The sequence below is a fragment of the Anarrhichthys ocellatus genome, unplaced genomic scaffold, assembly GCF_004355925.1.
Source record: "Anarrhichthys ocellatus isolate YVR2014 unplaced genomic scaffold, GSC_Weel_1.0 scaffold16, whole genome shotgun sequence".
Taxonomy (NCBI): domain Eukaryota; kingdom Metazoa; phylum Chordata; class Actinopteri; order Perciformes; family Anarhichadidae; genus Anarrhichthys; species Anarrhichthys ocellatus.
The window spans coordinates 2,179,485-2,205,597 of record NW_022280046.1 but is presented as its reverse complement, the minus strand read 5'-3'; the positions used below and the strand labels follow the sequence as shown (position 1 = coordinate 2,205,597).

Below are 26,113 nucleotides of genomic sequence, written 5' to 3'. Positions count from 1 at the left end.
TTAACAACCTGTCAGATCATCTGACTGCCTGTTTGTCACCTTGTCGAATTTCGTCATAGCCTTGTTGCCGTGGTCCAAGATCTCAGCGATGAGCACGGTGCCATCATAACAGATAGAAATAATGGCCGGAAATTTGAAAGTAAGACCCACGTTAAAACCTCAATTTACCTTTAAGCTTGGTCTTTGACATAGACAAAAGTAATTTGCCCAAATTACTGAAGCTCCACACAGGCCTATATATAAAATATAGCAATGCTACGGGTCATAATGAGCTTTAAAGGTAATAATTCATGTTTAATACACTCAGTACTCTCAGGTGAGATTTTCTGGGGTATTTGGTGTGTGTGTGTGTGTGTGTGTGGCTCTCAACGTTACACACAAAACCCATCTCCACTGTACTCGTTCCTCCTCTGGCTTTTGAGAATTGATTGTCCTTTTGTTCGCCGTCGAGACGGATGGCAGCGCTGGCAGGCAGCGTTTGGTGGAGTTTTATTCAGCCATCCCGCTTCCTAAATGTGCTTTCATAGCCTCCGTTACACCGATCATTAATTACTCACCCCTGCACGGTGCCGGGCCTCACTGGTTGCCAGGGCAACGGGCCTGGCTGTGAGGCGCACCGTGGTTACTGTGTTGTTGTTGTTGTTGTTGTGACCTTGTGTCTTTCCTCTGTTGGTGGTTTCGTTTGATCGTTGCAATGTAGCGTTTTCATAGTTGAGAGGCTTAAGGTGGTCTCTATAATGTCTATTGTAAAGATTTGTCCATTTGTGACGTTTATTTTAAACAACAAAACTTTAGGAAATGGAGGCTTTACAACAGTTCAGACAAAGATGTGCTGAGCAGGTTACATTATGCTGCTGCTCCATTTGTTTCTCTAATGTGTCTCCTTCATTAGTTTGTTGCCTGTATATGAGCTAAAAACACGAACAATCTCTTCCAAAATTACAGTCACTGACGTTTCAATATGTCAATATGTTCATTAAAAACCTCTGTTTCCTTTTCTCTCTCTCTCTCTCTCTCTCTCCATCAGGCCAGCCAGCTTGGAGTCTACCGAGCGTTTGTGGACAACTACGAGCTGGCTGTGGAGACCGCGGAGAAGTGCTGCCAGGCTAACACACAGTTTGCTGAAATCTCTGAGGTAAGAAGGATGGACGAAAGAATGGATAACAACACCAAGCAGGGATAGAAATATGTTTTTTTTTTATTGGAAGCTATACTGTAGATGTGGGGGAAAGAATTGGACAAAAAGCAAGTCGTTACTTGTTTAGCTCCTACCTCGGAGCTGTTGCAGGAGTTGAATCTGTGATCTCTCAGTTATCGGATCATTTCACCACCGTACAAACCTCCTTCATACCATCCAGTTGAGTCTTTTTTTTATGTGTGCAGCACATTTAGATATATAAGTACACGTTCAATTCATCGCAGGAGTGATTTTCACCATCACATTACACTTAATTGCTTCTTGTAATATAATATAATATAAGATATCCTCTTTCTGTACTCTTTTATGATTTACATGCAACTTTTCTTTCTCCAAATTCACAAAGCTGTCTGGCATAGTAGATCTCTAGTGTGGTTGCTGTGGTTATTACTATTATGTTAACATAAAACACTTTGTCTTGTGTAGCTGTATATTAATTCATTGTCAAAAAAGACTTGTTGCAGCTGGACAGTTTGTGAGATTGAGGCGGTGTCATCTGGTCACACAAAAATGACAAAGAGCATAACTGACTTGCAGCAGAGTGTTAAATGATGTGTTATTAGGGAAAGGAGCTGTTCTAAAAGCTGCTTAACAGTTTTGTCCCTGATGCAATGTACAGTTTTGTCCCTGATGCGATGTACTTACAAAACGCTCTGCCATTATTCACCCACGCAGCTTTTAGCACTTCCCTTCATTTAACTGTGCATGTTCTGCTGAATATTTCTATAGAAATGCAGCCAGAGGCAGTTTTCTGTGTGTGTATACGTGTGTTCAGTTACACGTGTGTGTGTGTGCGTGTGTGTGTGTGTGTGTCTGTGTGTGTGTGTGTGTTGTGTGTGTGTGTGCATCAGTTAAATGGTGGACAGTGCAGAGGATAGTTGGTCTCATTCTCATCACTGACAAGGAAAAATCTGAGCTCAGTATCACCTTCACAGATCATATATGAGCAGTGACGGCATAATACATTTGTATATTTATATTGTCCCGAAACACAAGTTCCGACAGCTTCAAGGCCTCACAATAATTTATTTTATTATTATTTTTATTTATTTTAACTATATTTAAAAACACTCATGCCTCAAATCTAGTTGTGCAGGCTGATTTTAAACGTATCTACATTCCTAGCAGTGTTATATTTAACCAATCTAATGAGGTTGGGAATTGTGAAAGTGATATTACAGCTTTTTTCTTTTTGTCCAGCAGCTACAGAAATGGGTTCAGATGCAGCCTTTAAAAAGGTTTCATCACTTTAAATATTACTCATTGCAGGAGGCATATTTAACCAAAGTATTTATATTCATACGAAGCAAATGTACACCTCTAGCTAAGTCTTTGAGCTTTTTTTTTTGTACATATTCTGACTTCACTTTTCAATGTTTTATGAGGCCTACCAGTTAGCGTTGAGGCTGGTGTCTACATGCAGGATGGGGGATTCATCATCGAGGGTTGTTAATGGCCAAAGTAATGATGCATGACTCCGAGCCATCTGAGCGAGATGGTGACGGGAAATTCTGCTGAGGAGGGCATAATTAATTTGGGAATGGATGACCTCAGTGCTTGAGGAAGGATAATAATGTCACTATGTTTTCATATGGATTAACTGTACTGAAGTGTTTTTTTTAAAGGTCTTTTTAAAAGGGTTTTCCTCGACCTACATTTTGTCTCCAAACAGAACCTGAAGGTGAGGAGCCCAAAGGACTCGAAGGACCAGACAGCCAAGAACTCTCTAGAAGGTCGGCCACATCATGCTGGTTTTCACTCACTCCCATCTATTAAATGGTGTACATGAAGCATATTGTCATAATTCAGACATAGAGTATAAACAATTCAGTCTGATTTCTCTCCTTTCTCATTCACAGCGTTGCTGTATAAACCAGTGGACCGAGTGACCCGCAGCACATTGGTACTTCACGTAAGTAAGAGGGAGTGCTGAAGCGCCAAGCAGGGATATTTTAGTAAATGTTTTAGTAAATGCCTCTATTGCTAAACCTTGTTTTGACTACTCGGTCTCCTGGGGGAGCTTTTACCTCAAGGGTCAAAGGAAGAGTATCTGACTCTTCAAGTCTTTATACTTTCTTTAAACATTTCCTTTTTTGGATTCAAGGGAAAATAAATGATATATATATATATATATATATATATATACCTAAATATGTGTTCTTTTAGCTGGACAAAATTAATATTTCTACATCTACCGCTGTACTCCAGGACTTGCTCAAACACACGCCCACCAGCCACCCGGACCACCCGCTTCTGCAGGACGCCTTGCGGATCTCCCAGAACTTCCTGTCCAGCATCAATGAGGAGACGACGCCCCGACGCCAGTCTATGACTGTCAAGAAGGGAGAGGTGAGCCTTCAGAGATTTACCAAACATTGGATGACTCGAGACGAGCCACATTTTGCTGCCTTGTTTTACACCTGATTGGCATGCTCTTCTTCAGACAGCTAATAAGCTGATTGATATGTTACTTGGCTGTAGTGCGTACTAATTTACTGAACTAAGACAAAGTCGTTTTGGGTTACTAGAAGACCTGACAACGCCTTTATGGCATGTTTTGTTCTGGCTTAAAATGTTTTTGTCTTAGTGCATCTCTGAAATCATGACTATGAAATGGAGCAAATAATAATGCATCATTGTCTGATTCATACAGACTGTACCTTTAATAAATTTGATTAACTGTTTCAACAAAAATAAGACTCAAAGGTGATACAACCCGCTCTACAGACGTAGACAATAGTCATTTTTATCATCAGTTCAACTCTTTCCAGCTCTGATGTTGAGCATGGTGATGTCATAACTCCGCCCTCTCAATAACCATGAAGTCTTTGCCGAATGAGTGTACAGGAGCCGCCAATCTGCAGCCTAAAGCAGAGCCCATGCCCTTATATGGTCATACCAGGGTTGCCTACTTGAGGGTGATTCTGTGTTTGCTCTGTGTCTCTCTTGTGGCTTCCCATCCCTCCATCTCCCCTAACGCGAACATGCACACACACAACCTACCCCCCCCTGCTGTCTCTGTCATCTCCGGAGATGACTTGACTCACACGAATGGACGCCTCTTGATTGATAGCTTGCGTGACACTGCCGTACATAATGCCTTGTAATGAGCCATCGGTCCGCTCAGACCGGCAGATTCCAAGTAAATTATTCATAAATGGAGGGTGGGAGCCAACGAGGGAAAAGGCTGTGACGGCTCCACCCTCTGCTCACAGTGGGGTCATTACCCCACCCTCTCTCCACACACACACACACACACACACACACACATTCCTGCTCTCTGTTCCATTCACTCGCTCTCTTTCTCGTTTGTCTTTTAACATGCACACGCACACGGGCACACACACTTCCCCTCCCATCCCTGCAGGCTCCAGTTCCATCCCAGTTCGTCCAGACCTCCACACCAGTCATCAAATATTTATTATGGATACATGAAAGCAGCGCGTGTAAATCAATGGAGCTCATTATATCGTACCTTAGGCTCAGAGTATATAATATGCCTGAGGTTTTTGTCCACATTTTGGGAACTGAGCTGCAACATATAACTCGCTTCAAAAGACTGTCGTTACCTGGAAAGTTGAGAAGATGATGTCTTACATTTAATGAAGAGGATGATGCGTAAATCAAGTGATAGCTTCAGCCAAAAATAATACAAAATAATACTTTAATCACTTGTAGTAGAGAAGATGTGTTCGTAATGCTGTTTCAATATCTGTAATTACATAAAAAGATCAAATGATTTGATCTACCAGGTCAGCGCACCCTCACCCTCTTAAATTGTCGCTCTGCTGAAGCTAAATCTGTTCTCTGACCTCTTCACGATGTCTGTGAACATTAAGGCAATAATGAGGGCTTGCCCTCATTATTGTTTACTCATGTTTTGTCAACAAAAATTTGATGAGTGTCGCCAAAATTATGTTTATTTCATTTTTACAGAAGGTTGCTAGCCTTAGCGATCGGTAGCGACACTGGGCTCAAAAACGTTAAGATAAGAAGATAAGAAAGAGGCCATTATAATGTGACCGGAAAATAAGAGGATTCAGGGAGCGCTGAAGTGTCACTCTTACCCTCCATGTGTACACAGTAGTGAGTAACCTGTGGTTTGTTTAGTGGAGGCATGCGAGAGCAGCACAAGTGGGCCCCAGAGGCCACGGCCCAGCCAGAAGAGGGGAGGGGACAAACAGAAGCTGCTTAATTAAAATGCAAATGATGGCGCTGCCTAAATCTCAATTCACCTCCTCGCTCCGCTTTGTTTTCCTGTGGGAAAGATGTGCTCCTGTGCTCCACTGTGTGTGTGTGTGTGTGTGTGTGTGTGTGTGTGTGTGTGTGTGTGTTTCGGGCAGAAATGCCAACCACTTTCAAGTGTCTGTATGTCTGTCCTTCACTCTACCATAACACAAACTGGCTCCCCCATATACACACATTGTTTTACACACACTGTACACAACAGCAAAAACACACAAGCGCCGAGGAACCCCTTCAAGCGTGTCTTCTAAAAATAAATATGGATCTTTTGTAAATTCATGCCATTACTCACGCACACGCTCTCAGCGAAGGCTCCTCCAAGAGATGGTCAATATTTAATCTGCGTTCTGTGCTGTCAGCTCGCTCTGCCTCACGTCGTTCTCCTTCCACGTTGGTGCTGCTGATGTTGCGGTCAGCTATTATGAGAAATGGAGAAAGTCAAATTTCTCCGACTGGCTGTATTAATGTCGTGAAAATGTCATCTGATGCGCTGAGACAGCTGGTTTGTTAAGGATGTCTTTTCCCCTCAGTAGCAGAGCAAAGCACATTTTCATATTTATCAGATTACTGATGTAGAATCTGGAATATGTGTCTGCGTTCGAAGATAAAAATATGAACCTTTATTAAACAAGAAAAAATATCTGCGGGCATTCAGAGGAATAAGTCAAAGCATTTATTCAGCATTAAAATAACATAACTCATGAGAACAGCATTATTTAGGCTATTATTGTTGGAGATGTTTTCTGTGCAGTATCTGATTCAGAAACACATTCATTCTGATTTGATGGAGTCAAAACCTCTGTGAAGGGTTTTTAATGCCATATTTCATTGTGCAGGTTAAACAGATGCTTTTGTGTCGCAGTATTCTAACGTCCAGTCTTGCTTTGTACCTTCAAATGATTCCCATTTACTTCCACAGTTTGAAGCCTGTACATCCCAAATCAAGCTGTTATCCCTCTCTTTATTTTGTCTCTCTTTCATGAGATGAGCATGAGTCAGTGTTTGTAGTTTGTCAGTTGGGGTACTTTGTGTATAGTAATCCTTCTTAAGCTTTTGTACTTTCTGTTCAACAAACAGAATTTGTGTTGTCTTCTCCGATTACCATCCATAGAAAAAATAATAATTTAAGATTAAATACAAACTAGATTTTTGAAGGAGTAAAAACACAGCTGCACTGGCCTCTGTGGGACGAAAGGTAGACTGTAAGTCTCTTGAACCTCTGGCCACACCCAACGTCATAGCTAGGTTTTTACAATACTGTACTCAGCTGTAGGCTACTTTGTGTTTATTGCTAATTAGTACATGTCAGCATTCTAACAAACATTACAATCTACACTTTGACATTGCAATCACGTGCATGTTAGCATGCTAACGTCAGAATTTAGCTCAAAGTGCCTAACGGCGCTGCTCTGTCTGTGGAGTCTCTATATCTATTTATATATTACATATGGAAGTTTAATCTGCTGAATGTAATTGGCAATGGATTAAATGCCCTTTGAACCTTAAATCCGCGATCACATTACAGCGCCCAATTGGATCACAGTGCTGGTGTGCTGTACATTGACGGTGAATTGGTGCTTTTCATATACATGTATAGCTTCACAGTATAGCATAAGCTCCAGTATGCCTCATTCCTAATGTTGTATTTGAGTAACATGCCAAAACCAAGCGGCACATTGTGACCAATGTTTCATTCTAACTACTGTACTCGCCCTAAATATAGACCAGCATGACAGCATGTAGATTGATAGAAGTAAGGCAAGACAGAGCCTTGTTTTATATTCTAGTGAGATGATATCCTCAGGAGATTACACTGCATGTGGAATCACTTCATAGATGTGCCATTCTTGTGGCTTCAAAGTCCCAAAACCCAAAGATGGAGACTGAATGATGGATATTACAGTAAATGCCTACCAGAGGCTCTTTATGAAGAGCAATTTCATCATACCTCAGTCTGCATTACAACACAAACTGGAAACCGGAAATTAGATGTTGTGTGCGCTCTGACAGATCACAGCATCACAGTTGCCATTAGAGAAATATGCCAAATAGACCACTGCAGTGGGGCTGTCACATGGTTTTGGTATCAGTACAGTAAGAAACTGCGGCGTGACATGTATCCCATAGCTACTCTGTCTCTTTCCTTACTTTGTCCTTCTCTCCATTTTCCTGAAGCCACTTACTTTCCTTTTGATATACTCTCAGGCTCACTCTGTCTTTTGTCCCCCCCCCCCACTTCACCCTCTCCATCATGCACAAGCGTCCGACTGACACGGCAATGGTCCTTTACCAGCAGACGTCCGGTCAGGTTTTGTAAGCACATAAACCTCTCCTACACAAGCATCAGTGTGTTCTGCTGCTGTGTGGTCGTGATGCAGGTGGGAGGAGGAAGGGGACAGGAGAGGGGAGGGCACAAAGATGAAGATAGGGATGTGATTGGTTCTGAACAAGTGTGATGTCAGGCCTTGCCGAGAGGGCGTTGATGTAAGGTTGGCTAGGTGGGGTGCTGCTGTGGCCCCTGGAACAACATGGAAGTGAATAGGAAGCCCTGCGAAGAAAAGAGATTTTGTTTATAACGTAAAACATGCTTTAAAAGTGGAAAGCAAATCTTGGTGGCAACTGTATTCTCTGATTTGCTTGGTTTGTATAGCAGTAGATGGACTGTAAAACCCCTTATTTCTGCATATTGGTAATGTTATAGCCCATGAGCTGCCATTCCGCTTGTGGCTATTTCTTACTGACAAGAAACCTGCTCCTCAAGTGTTGTCCGCTGCAGCACCGCCTCTTTAATAATTAACGCTGAATTCAATTATTTGTTTGTTCGAACAAAATGCATTTTGTAATTAAAACAAAATATCAGCTTAGACAGATGGGTCCAAGTCAACGTGGGTGACTAATCCAAATTATGCAGACACTTTTTCAAATGTTAAAAACACACATTTTTGACTTTTGAAATTGATTTGTTTCCACAATGCATCATGTGTGCAGTCAAAAGAACAAAAGCAAGGGTAAAAATGTACTATACTGTGTATTTATGAGGTCACTTCCCTCACTAGATCCTACCTGCTTTGTTTGCCTGCGTAGTTCAAATACAAAATGTTATTGTATTGTCAGTTTTAACAGTAAACCTCTCCTGCCTAACCGTTTATACTCCGCACCACAAGTAAAACCCGTGTCATGAGCTCGTGAAGGTGGGTCGTTTACTACTGATTTGTGGTTTGCCATTTCTCTGCTCCGTGTTTTATTGTTCCAAGTCCAAATGTGTTTTCTTACTTGGAAAATGACATCACTGTCCCCTTTTGGCAAATGACAGTATTACACATCTCATTACATAGTCTGACATCAGCAATTCCCAGTCTGCCTTTACCTCATTCATTCCTCTACAACCTGGATTATCAAACCAGAATATGACAAAAGCATTTACCAGGTGATTAGTGTAATTAATGCAAATGAATGCAAGACCCTCCACACTTTTGAGGTAATGATTTGGTTCGTATTGAATGAACATTATTCGGTTGCACATGAGCTTTGTCACGGATGATTAGGTAAAACGGACATTTTTTTATGAAGGAGCACCAAGAGAAACTTAAATCTATAGTCTCCCTGGCTCCCTCCTTGCCTCCACTCTGTTCTTTGTCACGCTCGTAAAAGAGAGAAGGAATACAGCTTCGGGATGCGGCACCAATATATGTTGTAACAGTGTTACTGACCAACCGCTGTTGTTTGTTGTCGTCACAGAGCCGTCAGCTTCTGAGGGACAGTTTCATGGTGGAGCTGGTGGAGGGCGCCAGGAAGTTGCGGCATGTCTTCCTCTTCACTGATCTGCTGCTCTGCGCCAAGCTGAAGAAACAGATCGGAGGGTAAGAAACATTGCAAATGACAGTTTTTTGTATCTTAGCAGCCGTAGTGAAATCCCCAAAATGCATAGATTACCAACAATGCAGTAGTTTGATAGTGCAGAAAATGGTTGGAATTAATTCTCCCCTTTCCACTGTCACCTTCCCCCCCATTCATCCACATCTTTGATCCATCTTTATCAATCCACTCCTCCCTCACATCCATCTTCTTTACTCACCCTTCACCATCCATCCCTTCTCTTTTTGTTCCTCTCCTCTTCCCAATACAGTAAAAACCAGCAGTATGACAGTAAGTGGTACATTCCCCTGACTGAGCTGACCTTCCAGGGCCCCGAGGAGACCGAGCCCCTTACCATCCCCCAGGTCCCCGACGAAGAGCTTGACGCCATGAAGGTCAAGATCTCACACCTCCGCAGTGAGATTCAGAGAGAGAAGGTAGCGTCGATGAACACTGTTTTGCAAAAATATGTTCAGGAACTACGAAAAAAAAAAGTCTGACATTTGAAATTTGAAGTTTGGCCTCTGGGATTATTAAAGTGTTTCATGCTTATTGGATACAGAATGTTTCTAATATAAGGTGATCAAGGTAACGCATAAACACACCGTCAAACGTTTTCACCGCTGTGATTTCAGAGAGGCAACAAGGGTTCAAAAGTCATTGACCGTCTGAGGAAGAAGCTGTCTGAACAGGAGTCTCTGCTCCTGTTGACGTCTCCGAGCCTGCCCATCAGGGTCTACAACAAGAACGGCAAGGTGATAACACTCTCCAACTTCATCACCATCCTCCCACTGCTCCCCCCGTAGGCTTTCCTTCTCCAGATTTCATCTGTTCGTCTCATTTTACTGCATTTCTGTCGTCCTCCGCTTTATTCCCATGAAGCACAATATCCCCTAGCTTATCATACTTGGACTTTCTTGTAACAGTTTCTGTGTGATATCTTCCATCTGTTAAAGCTAGCTGGAGGCGGATTCATGAGTGTTGATATTATATGTTTGCACAGATGACACGTTTCTTTTTAATCTGCCTCTCCCCACATTAATCTTTGAGGTAATAACAGCCATTTTGTGTATGTGTTTGTGCTCAGGGTTACAGTTTCCTGATTTCGTCTGACTATGAACGTGCAGAGTGGAGGGAGATAATGAAGGAACAGCAGAAGAAATGTAAGTGTCCTATAAAATGTCCTGTCAGACAACATCTTCTTCTTATTTGCGAAGAACATCCAAGACACTTTACACAAAACGTTTAGGCTAAATGTGGATACGTGTACATTAGCAACTAATAAACCGACAACCTTGTGAAGGAGATAGAGAGACCAATATACAATGTCATTTACAGTCAACATTTATTGTCGTCCCTCAAGGTTTGAAAACTTCCTCCTTGACTTCCATGGAGCTGCAAATGTTGACCAACTCCTGTGTCAAACTGCAGACTGTCCACCACATTCCACTTAGCATCAACAAAGAAGGTAAGCTACTATTTTCTTCTTTTGAAAGTTGTGGTAACACTTTCAATGAAACTCATGTCTATAATGCATTATAAACACACCGGTAATGCATTATAATCTGCTTATAGTACTGTATAATTATAGCAATAAGCAACCTAAGATATACATATTGCCTCATAACGATCATCATAACACATAAAGCATTTTATAATGACTTATAAGATCAAGTATCCAAATACTTCATTGCTGGTCACTCATTGACAAGGATCATAGTGTATTATAATTCCCATAGTTGTAGTACATTATAATCTTTTTTTAAATACATTATAAGCATATACTATATGCAGTATAATCATGTAATGTATGTCTAAAATGCATTATAGATACTTGCAAAAAATAATTTGTGAGGGACCAGCAGATGGCAACCATGGGCAGTCTTTTTAATTAAAATGCTACATGATTATTTGATTTAGTAGATATTTCCACAGTGAAATGATTCACTGTTTTGGGCTCTATGTATAGATGTGTGGTTACACATTATATTCTTTTTCTGCATACATGTCTTGTCTGGCAGCTCTGTTCAAATGCGCGGAAAATTGTCCTGGAAAGAAATGTTTTTGATTAATGATAGTTGAGATTCAGATGAGGACAAAAATTGCACAGAGGTTTAAGCCACGTGTTTTGTGCTGTACACGGCTGCTTTATCCCTTCCTTCCATGTTTGATTCTGCTCCAAAACAAACAGAGATCTGCATGCTTTTATAATCCCCTCTCGCTATCTTTTTTTTCTTCTCTGACTGTTTTTCCAGAGGATGAATCCCCCGGTCTCCACGGGTTCCTGAATGTAATCGTTCACTCTGCCTCCGGCCTCAAACAGAGCTTGAGTGAGTCACGCACCTTTAGCCTTCATGCACACAACAGAAAATATATATAATCAGACAAAATGAGTTACTGAGAAAGCACAATTTTAATTTGACCACTGAGCAGTGGAAAACTGCATTTTACAGGGGGGGGGGGGGGTGTTTCTGGTGGAGGCTTTTAGAAGTACGTGTTTCCATCAGACTTTAATTTAGGTTCATCTTACAAGTTTCACTACTTAGATTTTGGTTTAATTTGCAGGAATTTACATTTTTTAAATTGTCGTTTGGTATATTTACTGAGTCGCAAAAACACCAACATTAAAACATTTGGACAAATTATACGTGACTTATTCCTATTTTGCTTTCTGGGGATAACATTTAGCCAGTTAAATTGCTACTGTCATGCATCCACAAATATCAATTCAGTAGCCATAGAAATGTCATATGTTTTCAATGCTCCCCTTTCTACCAGATCTCTACTGCACATTGGAGGTGGATTCATTTGGCTTCTTTTCAAGTAAAGCCAAGACGAGAGTGTATCGATACACTACTGAACCCAAATGGAACGAGGTAAGAGACTGTACTGTACATGTTCCGGTTGGAAGGAAATGTCCCTGCAGAGTCTTTATACTGTACATAATATAGCGGTCGGTTGATGAGTCAATGTAATGTCTACGTTGCAACCAACAGGCCTTCCAAAGTTAATGATGGAATGTTTACATGCACATTTACTTCTTGGTACAGTTTGTGCTGCCTGTTATGTATCTGACATCTGGTCCTGTAATCAGTAGTCAGCTGGCCATCTTCGAGTAAGCCCCTGCGAACATGTAACAAAACCACACGTGTACGCACACTGTACGCATGCAAGCAGACATACACACACAAACACGATTGCATTGATGGCACAGCTGGATGTTGGAGGTTAGCAGGGCAGAGGAGAGGACCCAAAGACCCTTTGAGGATTTTGCTCAGCAAAGTGGAAATAATATCAACTAATGAGGAGCTGCTGGTGATGACTCACATCTCTCCAAATGCTCAGTGAACCAACACAGTGTGAGCCACAGAACGACGTGCAAAACATATGCAGAGCGCCCCTGTACATAAGTACAGGGAATGTTGGTCAGCTGTGTGGTGGGATGTATAAATTAAGATGTAGGGTGGATGCAGATTTTTTTTCTCGGGGTCTATTGTCATTCTTGTTGTTATTTCCGTCTCCATTGTTGTCATTGTCCTTGAATGAGATGTAATCTCCCAACAAACATCTTCTTTTTCTTCCCCGAAGGAGTTTGAGATTGAGCTGGAGGGCTCTCAGACCCTGAGGCTGCTCTGCTATGAGAAGTGCTACAACAAGACCAAGCCGAACAAAGATGATGGAGAGAGCGCAGACCGCATCATGGGGAAGGGACAGATCCCGGTATGACATGACGTCACCCCCCCCCCCACACACACACATTCACCAGACCCAACATGACTCATTACTGATACGCAGTTATGTCACCACCACTGCCACAGAGCATGAAATCCATATTATTTGCTCAGTGAGCCACTTATACTGAGCATGATGTAAAAATTGCTGATTAGATTAATTACCCGAATATGTTATGGATGGGTGGCGGTTGGTTATATGGAGAGAAATCGCTGTTCCGAGGATGTGCAGAGTCTTTGATAGAATGACACAAAGCCTTTCATTTTCATGCCGTTGAGCTATCGCTGTGCTGCCAGGCTAAGCTGATTAAAGCATTGCTCGCAGTCCAGAGTCTACAACGGCTATCGAGCAACGGCAATGCCGTCCTGCACGTGCGGAAATGACGTCAATACCATCAGGTGCTCCGTTCGTTAAAAAGTGCCCAAAATCCTGATAAAACGGCAGAATTAAACAACAGAGATACTGTGAGACTGGCTGATCGCAGGTTAATAGCAGGCCTAGATATCAGGTGATTAGGTTGCCAAGACGACGCCAGCCTGCAGGATAATGGCAAGTGTCACTCAGGAGATCAACAGAGAGAAAGCAGAGATACAGGAGAGAGAGCGATGCAGACAGACGGAGAGATTTCGTCGGAAACACGAGTCTCGTCTTTGATTCACCCCCTTTCCAAAAACCTCCTTCTCCTGCTCCTCCACCCACAGCAGGGCAGGTGTTTGTGTTTGTCTTTGTGTGTGAGATAATACATATCTGAACAGTGTTTCACCTCACACCTCACACCCACAAAAACACACAAATGGATGTCTAAAGGTTTGTCTTATTTGGTGTTTTTCCTCAAACAAACTGAGAGATAAAAAGCTAGAAAAACGGAAGAAAATACAAATGAGAGTCCCCTTTTATACATGTGGTATTAAAATTAACCAGTCGTAGAAGAATGAAATATCAGCTTCATGTTATATTATCAGTATTCATTTTGAGCAGCCTGTATCCTTCACACTTTGTTCAAAAGTGCAGTAGCCTCACTGCCAACGGTGAATCACAGTCACGTGCTCCACCTAGTGGTTCCTTTGGTAATCCTGTGACAGCGCCACATCTTGACAGATGATGTCATTCAAAACAAACCACCCAGAGTGGTGAGAAAGTAGCTCAGCAGGATTTTCATAAATCCAGGGCAAGAAACTGCCGCTCTCGTCTTCAGCAGAAGCCACAGTGGCTGTTATTTCCCACAGATTACTGTTCAGTTTTAGTGGTTTACCAACCAAATGAATGTTTAGAATAGAATAAAATAACCATTAGCTTGCCATACAGGTGTACATTTACCTGCCTAGATCTGTTTCTAATACATGTACAAATAGTGCAATTTAAATGTTTATTTCTCTTCGTTCTCTATGCATAATCATAAGCAAAATGTATTGCGTCAATGTATTTCAATCCTTGTACTGTATGTGGGAATTTGAAATCTTTTTTTCGGTTCAAAATGCAAGCAGTTACACAAACAACGAAAGATAAGAGAAGGTTAATTACTCCCCACAAAACAGTACAGTCAAAGAACAGATGAGATTATTATGGAGATTATTTCATACAATATATACTATTTATTCAGTGTCTAAAGTCACTGTGAGCAAAAGTTACTATATTCTTATCATACAGTACAAATGCCAAATTCTATTTTTGATCATACACTTTTATATATGTTCATTAACCTAAAAAACATACACAGTTTTCAGGGTTTTTTCCTACATGCATGCATTGCAATGCATTTATTTTTTAAATAATAATAATAGGCCTGTCTCCATCTGAATGTGCTATAAAACTTGTTGTCTTCTTTCATCTTTTCTCGCAGTGTTTTTAAACTGTCTCAGCTCGTACTGTTTGCTTCACGTCAGCATTAAACACGGTGTAGTTTTACAAATCTGCGATTTATTGGAAATGTTGTTCAACAGCACATCGACCTTCAACCGATAAAAGGCTGTGGAAGATAAAATTGTATTTGTTGGCCAAAAACTTGAGCGTTAAAACATTTTTATTATGGAATGTAATTCTTTGTAGATAAACGGCTCAAAAGAGCACTCTCAGCAGTGAAAGATTCAGTTATGAGAAACATGATCCAGCTTTGCGCGCTACCAGAAGAGGCTTAGGTAAACATTCAACATACAGTATACTGTGTTTATGTTTATTGGGTTGTGTTAGATCGGTGTGTGTACTCAGACTGTATTGCCCCAGATGGCATGTCTCTACAGATCTGAGTGTTTTTGTGCATGTTTCGGTGTGAATTTAGTCTCTTTGAACAAGTTAGGTTTGTTTATCATATTTATGAGAATACATTAAAGCGACAACAAAACCACCTTTGAAAACATTCCACTAAGATGAAGGGAAGATTTTTACTGTTGATGCAACTATAACTTTATGCTCTATTTAATCTTAGAAAAAGAAAATAAACATTACAAGTCCATGGCCTATAGACCTCCTTAATGTTGTACATGTCTAACAGATAAACAGACACATGGGTAGTGCTGGAAGAAGTTTTACTTCAGTAAAATTTCCAATGCAACAATGTGGAACAACTCCATTACAAGTAAAAGTCAAAATCTTAAGCGTGATTGTACACCATTTGAATTGTTTAATTTTTAAAAAAGTGAATCACTAATGATGATCTAAAAGGATCAACTGTGTGGATGTTATGAAATACCTCTGCAGTTCAAATAAAATGTCCCTTAATATATGCTAACATGTTTTGTCCTTTTGTGTTATCTCCACCAGCTTGACCCTCCGACTCTCCAAGGCAAAGACTGGCAGAGGACAGTTATTCCCATGAATGGGGTGAGTAGATTGATTCTACTTTTTCCTATATTTCCTCCCCCAGTATTTAAAAATTGGCAAATTTGCTCGCTATCTAGTTTCTCTAAATACTCACAATACTCATAATTTCCCTGTTATGTAAATCCAATGCAGCCTTACACTTGTATTATAGTAGCACACGGCGGTGAGGACTATTTGAAACAATTTCTCCAGGATGTGGTTGATATCTCTGTGAAGTCTACATCTGGTTTTGACATGGCAGGATTTCCTCAAGATCATGGGAAGCCATTGCAGATGGATGTCAAGCTTGTAAACCCGTTTTAACTTCAAGCCCTTTTTTTCCTGTGTCAGATCGAGGTTAAACTTTCCATGAAGTTCACCAGCCGAGAGTTCAGCCTGAAGAGGATGCCCTCACGGAAACCCATGGGTGTGTTTGGTGTCAAGATCACCACAGTGACCAGGTGAGTTGACATTTAAACACACGGATACTACCTAATTATAAGTAACCATCTGATCACCTGTACTGTTAAACCCCAAACTGTTATCCTTGCATCCATTGGTCTATCGGTCTATCAGAGCACATTTGTATTTGTTAATGGCGTTCCTCAGGGCTCGATTCCAGGCCTCCTCTTCTTCTATCCATTCTCTGTGCTAATATTTTTGTTTCTTTCCTCACATCCTACATTATGCTGAGGGTTACATTTTATATACTTTTTCTGTAATTTGAGTGACACAAATGTTAGAGCACCTCACCCGTGTTTGCCTAGCTGCCATCTCCAGTTGGATGGATGTTTGTCCTGAGGACTTTCTCATCAGCATTAACAAATCCACCTTCTCCCCTGTGATGACTGCCAAGTGTCTCATTCTTATCCTAGACAGTAGCAGGCTCTCTGTAAAGAGTTAATTCGGAATTTAGATTGTTTTAGACCATTATTTAAGAAGATTGGGAGTCTACAGTCACACACAAAGAGCTCCGCTGTGGGTATTATATTCCCATTTTAACCATTACCATTATTTGCTAATTACCACTAAAACATTCCTACCTTCCTGTCAGCCTGCCATTGATGCTACTCGCAGACTTCACACTTAAATATTTGAACAATTTGTTGCCTTAATTTCTTTTGTCAAAATAGAAGGAGGGAGACAGTTGGGGGGGGGGGGGGGGGGGGGGGGGGGGAGGGGGGGGGGGGGGGGGGGGGGGCATGTAGTAGAAGCTTCAGTGTGTTGTGTTTGTGGCCATTGTTGCTGCTGATGAATTACAAGGGGGTTAACTAGATTTACCAGCAAAATCAATTAGTGCTACAGATAAATAATGTAAACAGAAACGCAAGCAAAGAGCCAGAGGAATAACTGGCCCCTCAAGTAGTCATAACAATGCAAAACACAGCCGTGTTCATTTTGTCCTTTTTTCTCAATAAAACAAAACGTTAAGTGCCTCGTTGTTCATTCAGTATTCATGCTGTTCAGTGTTTCCCTTAATATAAATCATAACATAATCATTCATGTTTGTCTCCATCTAGGAGAGAGCGCTCCAAGGTGCCCTACATTGTCCGGCAGTGCCTAGAGGAAATTGAAAGGAGGGGTATGGAGGAGGTGGGCATCTACAGAGTATCGGGAGTGGCCACTGACATTCAGGCCTTGAAGACCGCCTTTGACACCAGTGAGTACACCCTTCATGTCCATACAGTAGGTGTCTCCATACAGTAGGTATCTCCATATAGTAGCTTTCTCCATATAGTAGGTATCTCCATACAGTAGTTGTGGAGATGAAGTAAAAATCTCTTTGATTTAACTCATACTGCTGTCGCCTGTAAGCGTCATGGTTATAAAAGTGTAACTGCTATGCATTTCTAGGAAAGATGGCTGAGAAGATTTATTGACCATCACCCGAAGGAAACACTTTTTCTAATCTTTCTGTTTCTGTTGATCAGGTGATCATTGTTGTAGCTCTGTGTGTGTGAGACTGTGAGTTAACGTGAGGCGTCTTCTCTGCTGTCAAATGATTAACCAGATGTATGAACTAATTCCGTATGACCTTGCATTTGCATTTTGTGTGTGTGTGTGCTATTTTTGAATGTATCTTGTGTTGAGTGTGTGTACTTTTCTGTCGTTCTGATGGAAAACAAGACTCATGGAGACTGCTGCCTGTGCCGAGGTGTTTCCAAGTCGTATCGCCTTCCTTTGGTGGCCACAACCTCCTGTCTTCAATGTTGTTCTTGTCTCTCTCCTGCAGATCATAAAGACGTGTCGGTGATGATGAGTGAGATGGACGTCAATGCCATCGCTGGGACCTTGAAGCTGTACTTCAGAGAGCTTCCAGAACCGCTCTTTACTGATGACCTCTACCCCAATTTTGCAGGCGGCATCAGTAAGTGACAAACACAGCTAATTATCAGTAGTTGCAACTTCTAGATGTCTACTCAGGTATTCAGGTAAAAGTCCTTCATTTGTAGTACATGTAAAAATCTCCCTTTTTTTCTGTGCAGCCCTGTCTGATAGTGTTGCCAAAGAGAGCTGTATGTTGAACTTACTGCTGTCACTGCCCGAGCCCAACCTGGTCACATTCCTTTTCCTCTTGGATCACATGAAGAGGTAAACACACACATGCTTGCATAATATATAGAGAGGGATGCCTACAGACGCATGCACAACAACAAGCCATACATATACAAGAGGTGCAGTCAACTGCACCAAGCACATCCAGATAGATTATAATTTAAAAACCTTTTTTGACATTTTCAAAAAAACTTGCAAATGGGAGAATTACTGTTACTGTTTTCAGGATGGCGTACTTGTGTGTGGTTTGGTTCCATCATGCTGCATTTACAATATTAAAGCAAATGCAGTCACTACTACAATGGTGAAAACTGTTCATCACAATGTCCCTTTTCAAATATCTTTTCTCTACTACTGTAGGACTTTTAGTATCTCTGATATTCACATTTTGTAGGCGCAACACACAGAGATCAATCACTGCACATTAACATCACCTTCGTGTGCTCCTTTGATCTCTCCACACCACTAATGGACTTGTCTGTCATTTTATCCTCAGGGTGGCGGAGAAGGAAAGCATCAACAAGATGTCGCTCCACAACCTGGCGACGGTGTTTGGGCCGACCTTGCTGAGGCCTTCCGAGAAGGACAGCAAGATCCCCGTTAACCCCACGCAACCCATCAGTATGGGGGACAGCTGGTCCCTGGAAGTCATGGCGCAGGTGCGCCATAAAGATCTTCTTCTGGCATTTTGTTTTTGAATTTTGTGAAGCTTTTTCAGAAAAAGTTGCTCCGCTAACTGCAAGCTCGAGCAACCAAAACCTCATTTGTCTTTCTTCCGTTTTTCTTTTTTCATTGCAGGTCCAAGTGTTGCTGTATTTCCTCCAGCTTGAGACGATCCCCACCCCGGACAGTAAACGACAGAGCATCCTCTTCTCCACCGAAGTATAGAGCTAACATTGACTCTGCCTGAACCTGAGACTTTGACAATGAAGGAGTGAAATTGAGAAGGACCGTGGCTCAAAGTGAGCCTGTAGTAGTATGCTTTTGAATTAACTGATCAGATTGCATTTGGCTCTCGCAGCTGGAAAGGATTGTCTCTGACGTTGCCTGCCTCCCTCAAACACAGGAGGGCGCCACTGGTCTTCGAAGCTCAGAGGATGCGAGGTCCTTGCGGTTCATATCTCCCGTTACCTGATATTTAATATGATTCCCTCTACCTTCAGTGATGATGTGGAAGCGTCTGCCCTCTACATTTCTTCACCGTGCTCTTTGCTGGTCCTTTACAGCTTGTTGACGGTTGTGGTTCGTACAGCAAGAAGTTGTCAAAATCAGTCCATAATAGAACGGAATACGTCTTTCTTGACAACAGATCAGAAATTCCATGTACCTTTTTGTTTGGGCATTATCCTCTATCTTTGTTTATTTTGGATAATCATCAGCTCTCAAGACAAAATATGTTGATCCATCTCAAACATTGCATCATGTCCTGCTGCATGACCTTACAAAACCTCAGCACATTGTTACAGAGAAGACACGAGGAAACATTTGTGCTGTTTGTAGGAGTTTAAAAATGAAGATCCAGAGCTGCCACAGTACTGGCTTTTCTTCTTTGTGTAAGGAAGCCAACACCTGTGTGCTGAAGTGTTTACAACGTAAACAAACCCCTAAACGCTGCAGCTTAAAAAAGGGACTGTAAGACATTTTAAACATTAGTAATACACTGCAATCTGACTGCCTGCGTTTTTTAAGACCATAAAAGCAAATTTCCTGTTATTGTGTTGTTTGTGTCTCAAGGTAGTCTTCAGCTTGAATATAGGAAGCAATATATTTTCTAACATAGGATGTCTGTGTTCGCACCTTTGCAGACGGAATGTCCTTGTTATTGTAACATAGAACATCTTGCCAAATTAATATGTTGTTCATTTGTTTCTAGGAGAAAAGGAAGCAGTTGTATTTACAGATACAGTATGTACATAATCTTAAAGTTGTATTTTTTTCTTTCTTTTTGTTATACAGTATAATCATTGTTGCTATTATTGTAATTTATTTTGGGGGGGGGGCTTGGGGGGAGAAATTGGTTCGTTTTTTTCTATGTGAACGTTATTTTTTCTGTTTGATTAAGAAGGTGGTAGGTCTTAGCCTTGACTTCAAGTCCTGCAGTAAATAAGCAGGATTTAGCCTTGTTCTTATAGAATTTACTCAGCTGTTCTGTCCAGCCTATCGATTATTCATTTAGATATTATTATTATAAAGGTAACACACACATTGTAGTTACATTACTGTATGCTGCTGTGGAAAAGGCACAAGCTCTTTAACTGCTGGGTGTTCCTCAGCAGAGCGTCTCACATCCAGAGGCCTGTCTAGTGTAGACATTATGCAATGTCATAATAGAGCACACACACACACACACACACGCATATGACATTGTCTCTTTTTTTGTACCATTTAATCTGTGGCTGCAGAAGTGCACTCATGCGATGTTAGAACTACTGTATTACATTTCAAGTAACCTGAGAGCACTCTGCATTCATGCCCATTGAAGAGCATATCTGTTGGTTATAATGAAGGAATATTATTTTGTTTCATCTTCTCCTGACGTCTTTTTTTATTTATCTCATGCATATGTTCTCTAACTGTTCTTCATCCCGTTAAGCCTGAAGGTGTCCAACTCAATGGCCAATTTAAAGCAAAACTATTAAGACATTTTGTTGATTCTAAAATGATGCATTTCTCATTTTGAATTTCCGTGTCCTTGATTTAACATGCAGGCATGTTTTATTGTTGTTTTTTTTCATTTTGGTCTTGTTATTGCTGTCTTGTTCACACATGTGTTATCATAGACTTTGGGATTTTGGTAACCCGTGAGTATCTTGGTTTACATTATTACAGCATGTCCTTTTCTGGCCAATTTAAAGAACACGTTCACAGAGTAAAGAGTAAACATCACTGTTGGTTTTCCACATATATATTAGGCATAAAAATATAACCAATTGACCAGTTTAATGGATCTGATAAGGGCTCGTGTGTGGTTGTGTCCATGTTTAAGATAACGCAGGGAGCGGCGTATATGAGAAAATGTTATTCGTAACACATTTAAACTTTAAGGAGTCTTTCCTCTTGGATCCATATCAGCTCTCTTGATGTTAAGTCATTTACACTCAAATGCACATAATAATATAGACTAAACCATCATTATTCTATCAACCCCAGAAATATCAGTTGAGATTTTTTCTCCATGACTTTTTATGTGCTTTCACTAATTTTGGCCTATTGTAGCATGCAAACAATGTTTCATCATCTAACATGTTATGATGTGAGACAGAGAATGAATCCACCATACATTCATTCATTCACCTTTATAACAAGTCCCGATTGCCTACACTATTTTACCCGATCGTGCCTCGACACTTTCTTTTGTTTTTGGTTTCGCGCCTGTGGTTTTCTGAAACGTTGTTCAGTCTCCTGTTGCCTTTGCTGAGGACAGCCACACACCTCTCATCTCTTAAAGACTAAGACAGGACCTTAACCTTAAGCATGGTCTTAGCTCACACATGCCCGCTCTACTTGCCACCTTCATCTGACTGTGATGATGTAATTGAAAATGTTTTAAAGTCAGTCTTAATTGGGCAAAGGACAGACTTTCTTGCCCTTCTCCTTGTTTGGCTCTTAACATTTCCTCTCCTTTAATGCCTTTTATTCTTATTTATTTGTGCTTTGTCCCTGTTCGGTATAAGAAGGTCTACTGGATCTATTTATTTATGATATAATATCATCTGAAGATAAATTAATGTTAGAAAAATATGGTCTTTGTATGGTGTGCTTTCTTTGGGGAAATGTAAGTCTTACGTTACAGTCTGTTTATTGAACATCCTGTTAAAGTTACAACTGTTTGTCACTATCTTGTTCAAGAATCACAACCACTGTGTACAACTGCAAACACCTTTGAACTCCCCAAACTCCTGCAGCGTCGGCTCATCTCCGTAGTTAGATAGTGTTGTACAACAGACTGGCCACTGTGATTGTTTAGCTATCTGATCTAGATAACTGAATGGCAGATGCCGGTTCCTGTCAATTTAAAAGGTAGATTCCGTGAGTTCGCGCAACTCAAACTTCTCTCATTTTCCATGGAGTTGTATAATATGTATTATACTAGAGAGTACATTATTTGGTTTCCGTTTTATTTATTGTGGTCGTCCACTGACGCATTGTCGTCAAAGGGTTGAGCCGGTACGCCTCTAGTCTCTTTGAAAAGCCAAGCTGTCAGTACGTGGTAGAGGACAAGAGTCGTATATATTGCTCTAAAATCTGCATTGTTTTTTGGTCTGTTGATTGTCAGTGTAACTGCATGTACCCTCCATAACCTCAGTTCCTCTGTACATGAAAACGTAAATACAGTAGAAAAGGTTACATTTTTCTGTGGAATAGCCTGAAGATATGGAACATATTGCTCTATATGAAAGTTACGAATCTCGTCCATTTATTGTACATGACCCTGGTAATTATCACATGTCCATGCTGTAGTTAAAACTATCAAATAACCCTCTACTGCCACTTCTACGACATCCAACTGACTAAATTTGACTACTTTAACCTTTGGAAACATGATAGTTTTGTTTCGACGCTTAACGCATAAAGCTGAGGATGAGACTTGCTGACCAACCACTTTTTACCTTCCTCAATTTTTTGAACTCTTGTTCCTGTTCAATATTAAATGTTCTGCTTGTAGAACTGTAAAAAGGAATACCGTATTCTGAGGGCAAACATGTTCGGAAGGCATTTGCAGCCTGTTTGTACACAAAAATGTTAAATAAAATCTCCTTGTAACTACATAGAATGACGTCTTTGGTTTTCTTTTTTAATTTGTGACTTAGCCTGCAGCCTGGTAGCTTCCAGGTGAAAAACTCTACACAACATAAGAACGATTACGCCATGATGGACTTGGCATGAATACAATAAATTCTGAATGTCATTTTTCCTGATGTTCACATTATATTTAGTGCATGAATGATATTATCTATCCAGTGACGAACAAGACTCGTGATGCATTTGAAAGAGAATGAATAATAATAGAAATGACTTATTAAAATCATTTTTAAATATATAAACTTACAAGCAAACCTTTTAATGGAAATGCTTGAGGTTGACTCCCTGTGTTCTCTGTTCAGGAAAGGTTTCACTTAAAATATAGCAATACTTAGTTACACGTACAATATATTAATGTTATCAACATAACTGGAACATGTCTTATATTTATAGAGGCTTTCTTTCTTGCATGTTTCAATATATTGAAGCATGCAGACATTGAATGATAGTTTTAATCATGAGGTGTGTAAAAAGCTTTTATGAGTTAATGGGATGCAGCCCAATATCGGCTGGGAGGGCAATGTGGGTAGACATAGTCCTTTTTTTATTTTGAGATGCACTCAACTTGAAAATGGTAGTAGTTAAGACTTTTATAGAGCCCATCATTTTACTGCCTATTGTAAAATCTTTCAGATGCAGGACAACAGCAGGGACAGAGAGAAAACGAGTGACTCCCACTGGTTGAACTCAGGTCTAGCAGGTTGAGCTTGTCACTGAAAATTGACTGTTTCAATATCTATACTCCCATTAAGTATGGCAGGAAAATACTTAGTATGCCGAGAATGTCAAATGCAGTATGCCAAGATACCAGGATGTACTTTCCTACAGTAGCATTTTGCAATATGCAAGCCAGCGTGCTTTTCTGGCTATTCGGACCCACAATCCTCTGCGTAGCAGATAAATGAGTAAGAAGGTCAAAGTTCAAGGTGCAACGTTGAATGACAAAGTAGTATGTCTCAATTGAATGCACAATGGAATATAACAGTAGATACTTTGTAAGTGCAGCTGCAGTACATACTAAAAGGAAAAGGAAAAATCATGCGATTTGGAACGCAGTGCTCATGTTGTGATAAGAACCGGTCCGGAGGCGGTGCTGTGTCAGAAGGAGAGAGAAGCGTGAGGGGCCGATAGCTTGATCAGAGCCTGCATATATGGGACTAAGTTCAGTTGTGAGCCCTTTGAAATTACCTGCAGCAGAACCCTGGGCTCTCTGCTGACAACAATTGTATGTCTGAGTGAAGATGGGAGTTACCTTGCTCTTAGCACAAATATATTTACAGTACCATGATGCTTGACATATTTATGTTAAGTTAGAATGATGTACGTTGTGTTGGTTCTTGCCAGTTATAGGCCTGCCTCACCTGCCCTGGCGTTCCACGTCTATAATAAATAACAATTGAAATGGACTCTTCCACTATCTCATTGCGCCTGACAGCACATCCATAGTGTTAATCACATTACCTGATAATCAGCAAACCCCTCATACAGTCCTGATTGAGGAATATTCTACAATATAACTTTTAAAAGAAGAATTGAAGGACCATTCTCTTATAAATACATTGATGAACCCACAAGCAGTAAAAGGCATTGTTGCTAATACCCTCAGCAGTTTTTGCTATTAAAGCCTCACTTGGTCTGGTTTGACCAGTAGCTTATGGTGGCTAATGTTAGCTACACTTAGCGAGATATAGGCCTAGGTGTTGTTGTGTAACTGTCATTTCACAGTAGTTTCGCTGACTTTATAACTTCCCTTTCTGCACTAACTTCGAGCATTTATTGTCTAATAATTTCCCCATGTGGTCGAAACAGCTGCTGTTCACGTTTTAACCGGCCATGCTTCTGGCAGGGAGTCTTTAAGAATAGTGTTATCCTGCAGAGAGCAAATTAGATGATGTAGCTGTAGATCCTAGAGGCCATCTGGCAGGACATGGGGGGCTTGGGTGTGTTGACAGATCCGTGGTCACCCTTGGCAAATATCCTTGAGGATGAGTTTGTACTCGACAGGCTGGATAAATAATAAGCTGTATTAGTGACCAAGACATTTTTATTGTGAATATGACTGTTATCCACTCAGCAAACAGTGTCCAATCCCATCTGTGATCGCTTACTGCAGTGTTGGTAGGTTATCCACAGTATTTGCAGTTTATCTTATGGTGCAGGTTGGTTAATGCCTTAAAATATCAATATGTCTTTGAAGGTTTACACTATTATTTGGAATGGTGTAAGCCATCTCCTTAATGTGCCAGTGAAGACATAATAGCTGCCATTATTTTAGAGCAAGATCCTAAGCAAAGAACAGGATATGCTTGCTTCAGACACACTTCAACCTGTTGCCTACCTCCACCGTATGTGCTTGATAGTTTTATTGAGGAAAAATGCTTAGTTCCTTTGTCTAATTATAATCAAGACTTTCAGCAGGAGACTCTGGGTTTTGAAATCTTCCCTGAAAACATCCAGAGCATCTTTGCTTGTCACTGGGGAATCTTATTTAGAAGGGATGAATCACGGTAAGATTCTCTATGATGCTGACATGCACAGTGACCACTGTGTACACCTGACAGTTCCTCACAATAAATACAGGTGTTGGTAAACTTCACTAGCTTTGTTCATCATTTATTAGCAATGCACTGCTCAAACTTGTGAAATAGGTCTCCACAAATTAGACCGTTTAGAAATATGTATACTGCACAGGTCTCAGTGGTTCTACATAGGCCTGTGCCAATTGAAATGTGAATTGAATTAAAGCTATTTTTTTAATGGCAATGTTATCCTTTTTCTCAGAGCGAGAGACCAAGAGAGCAACAAAAGGAGGGATGAAAAGGAAGAGAGATGTTGAACTGTATTTGAGCTGAACTTTAATACAACCACATATATGATGTGCCAGTCACACACATATTATAAAAAGTGACGCAAACAGCAGTATTTACA

The 26,113-nt window shown here is 40.7% G+C and overlaps 1 protein-coding gene across 1 annotated transcript in view; it reads left to right on the top strand.

The window, feature by feature from the left end:
• Positions 1 to 23,153, top strand: part of bcr (BCR activator of RhoGEF and GTPase) — a 73,044-nt gene extending 49,891 nt beyond the window's left edge. Inside the window, exons 5-23 of the mRNA XM_031855446.1 lie at positions 1,028 to 1,135; positions 2,871 to 2,931; positions 3,058 to 3,110; positions 3,407 to 3,547; positions 9,182 to 9,303; positions 9,570 to 9,735; positions 9,934 to 10,053; positions 10,386 to 10,461; positions 10,662 to 10,766; positions 11,554 to 11,628; positions 12,077 to 12,174; positions 12,887 to 13,018; positions 15,788 to 15,847; positions 16,178 to 16,287; positions 17,347 to 17,486; positions 18,060 to 18,194; positions 18,313 to 18,418; positions 18,879 to 19,041; positions 19,181 to 23,153. Coding sequence (XP_031711306.1) covers positions 1,028 to 1,135; positions 2,871 to 2,931; positions 3,058 to 3,110; positions 3,407 to 3,547; positions 9,182 to 9,303; positions 9,570 to 9,735; positions 9,934 to 10,053; positions 10,386 to 10,461; positions 10,662 to 10,766; positions 11,554 to 11,628; positions 12,077 to 12,174; positions 12,887 to 13,018; positions 15,788 to 15,847; positions 16,178 to 16,287; positions 17,347 to 17,486; positions 18,060 to 18,194; positions 18,313 to 18,418; positions 18,879 to 19,041; positions 19,181 to 19,270 — 2,061 coding nt within the window. The 3' untranslated portion in view covers positions 19,271 to 23,153. The remainder of the gene's footprint in view (positions 1 to 1,027; positions 1,136 to 2,870; positions 2,932 to 3,057; positions 3,111 to 3,406; positions 3,548 to 9,181; positions 9,304 to 9,569; positions 9,736 to 9,933; positions 10,054 to 10,385; positions 10,462 to 10,661; positions 10,767 to 11,553; positions 11,629 to 12,076; positions 12,175 to 12,886; positions 13,019 to 15,787; positions 15,848 to 16,177; positions 16,288 to 17,346; positions 17,487 to 18,059; positions 18,195 to 18,312; positions 18,419 to 18,878; positions 19,042 to 19,180) is intronic.
• Positions 23,154 to 26,113: the final 2,960 nt, after the last annotated feature.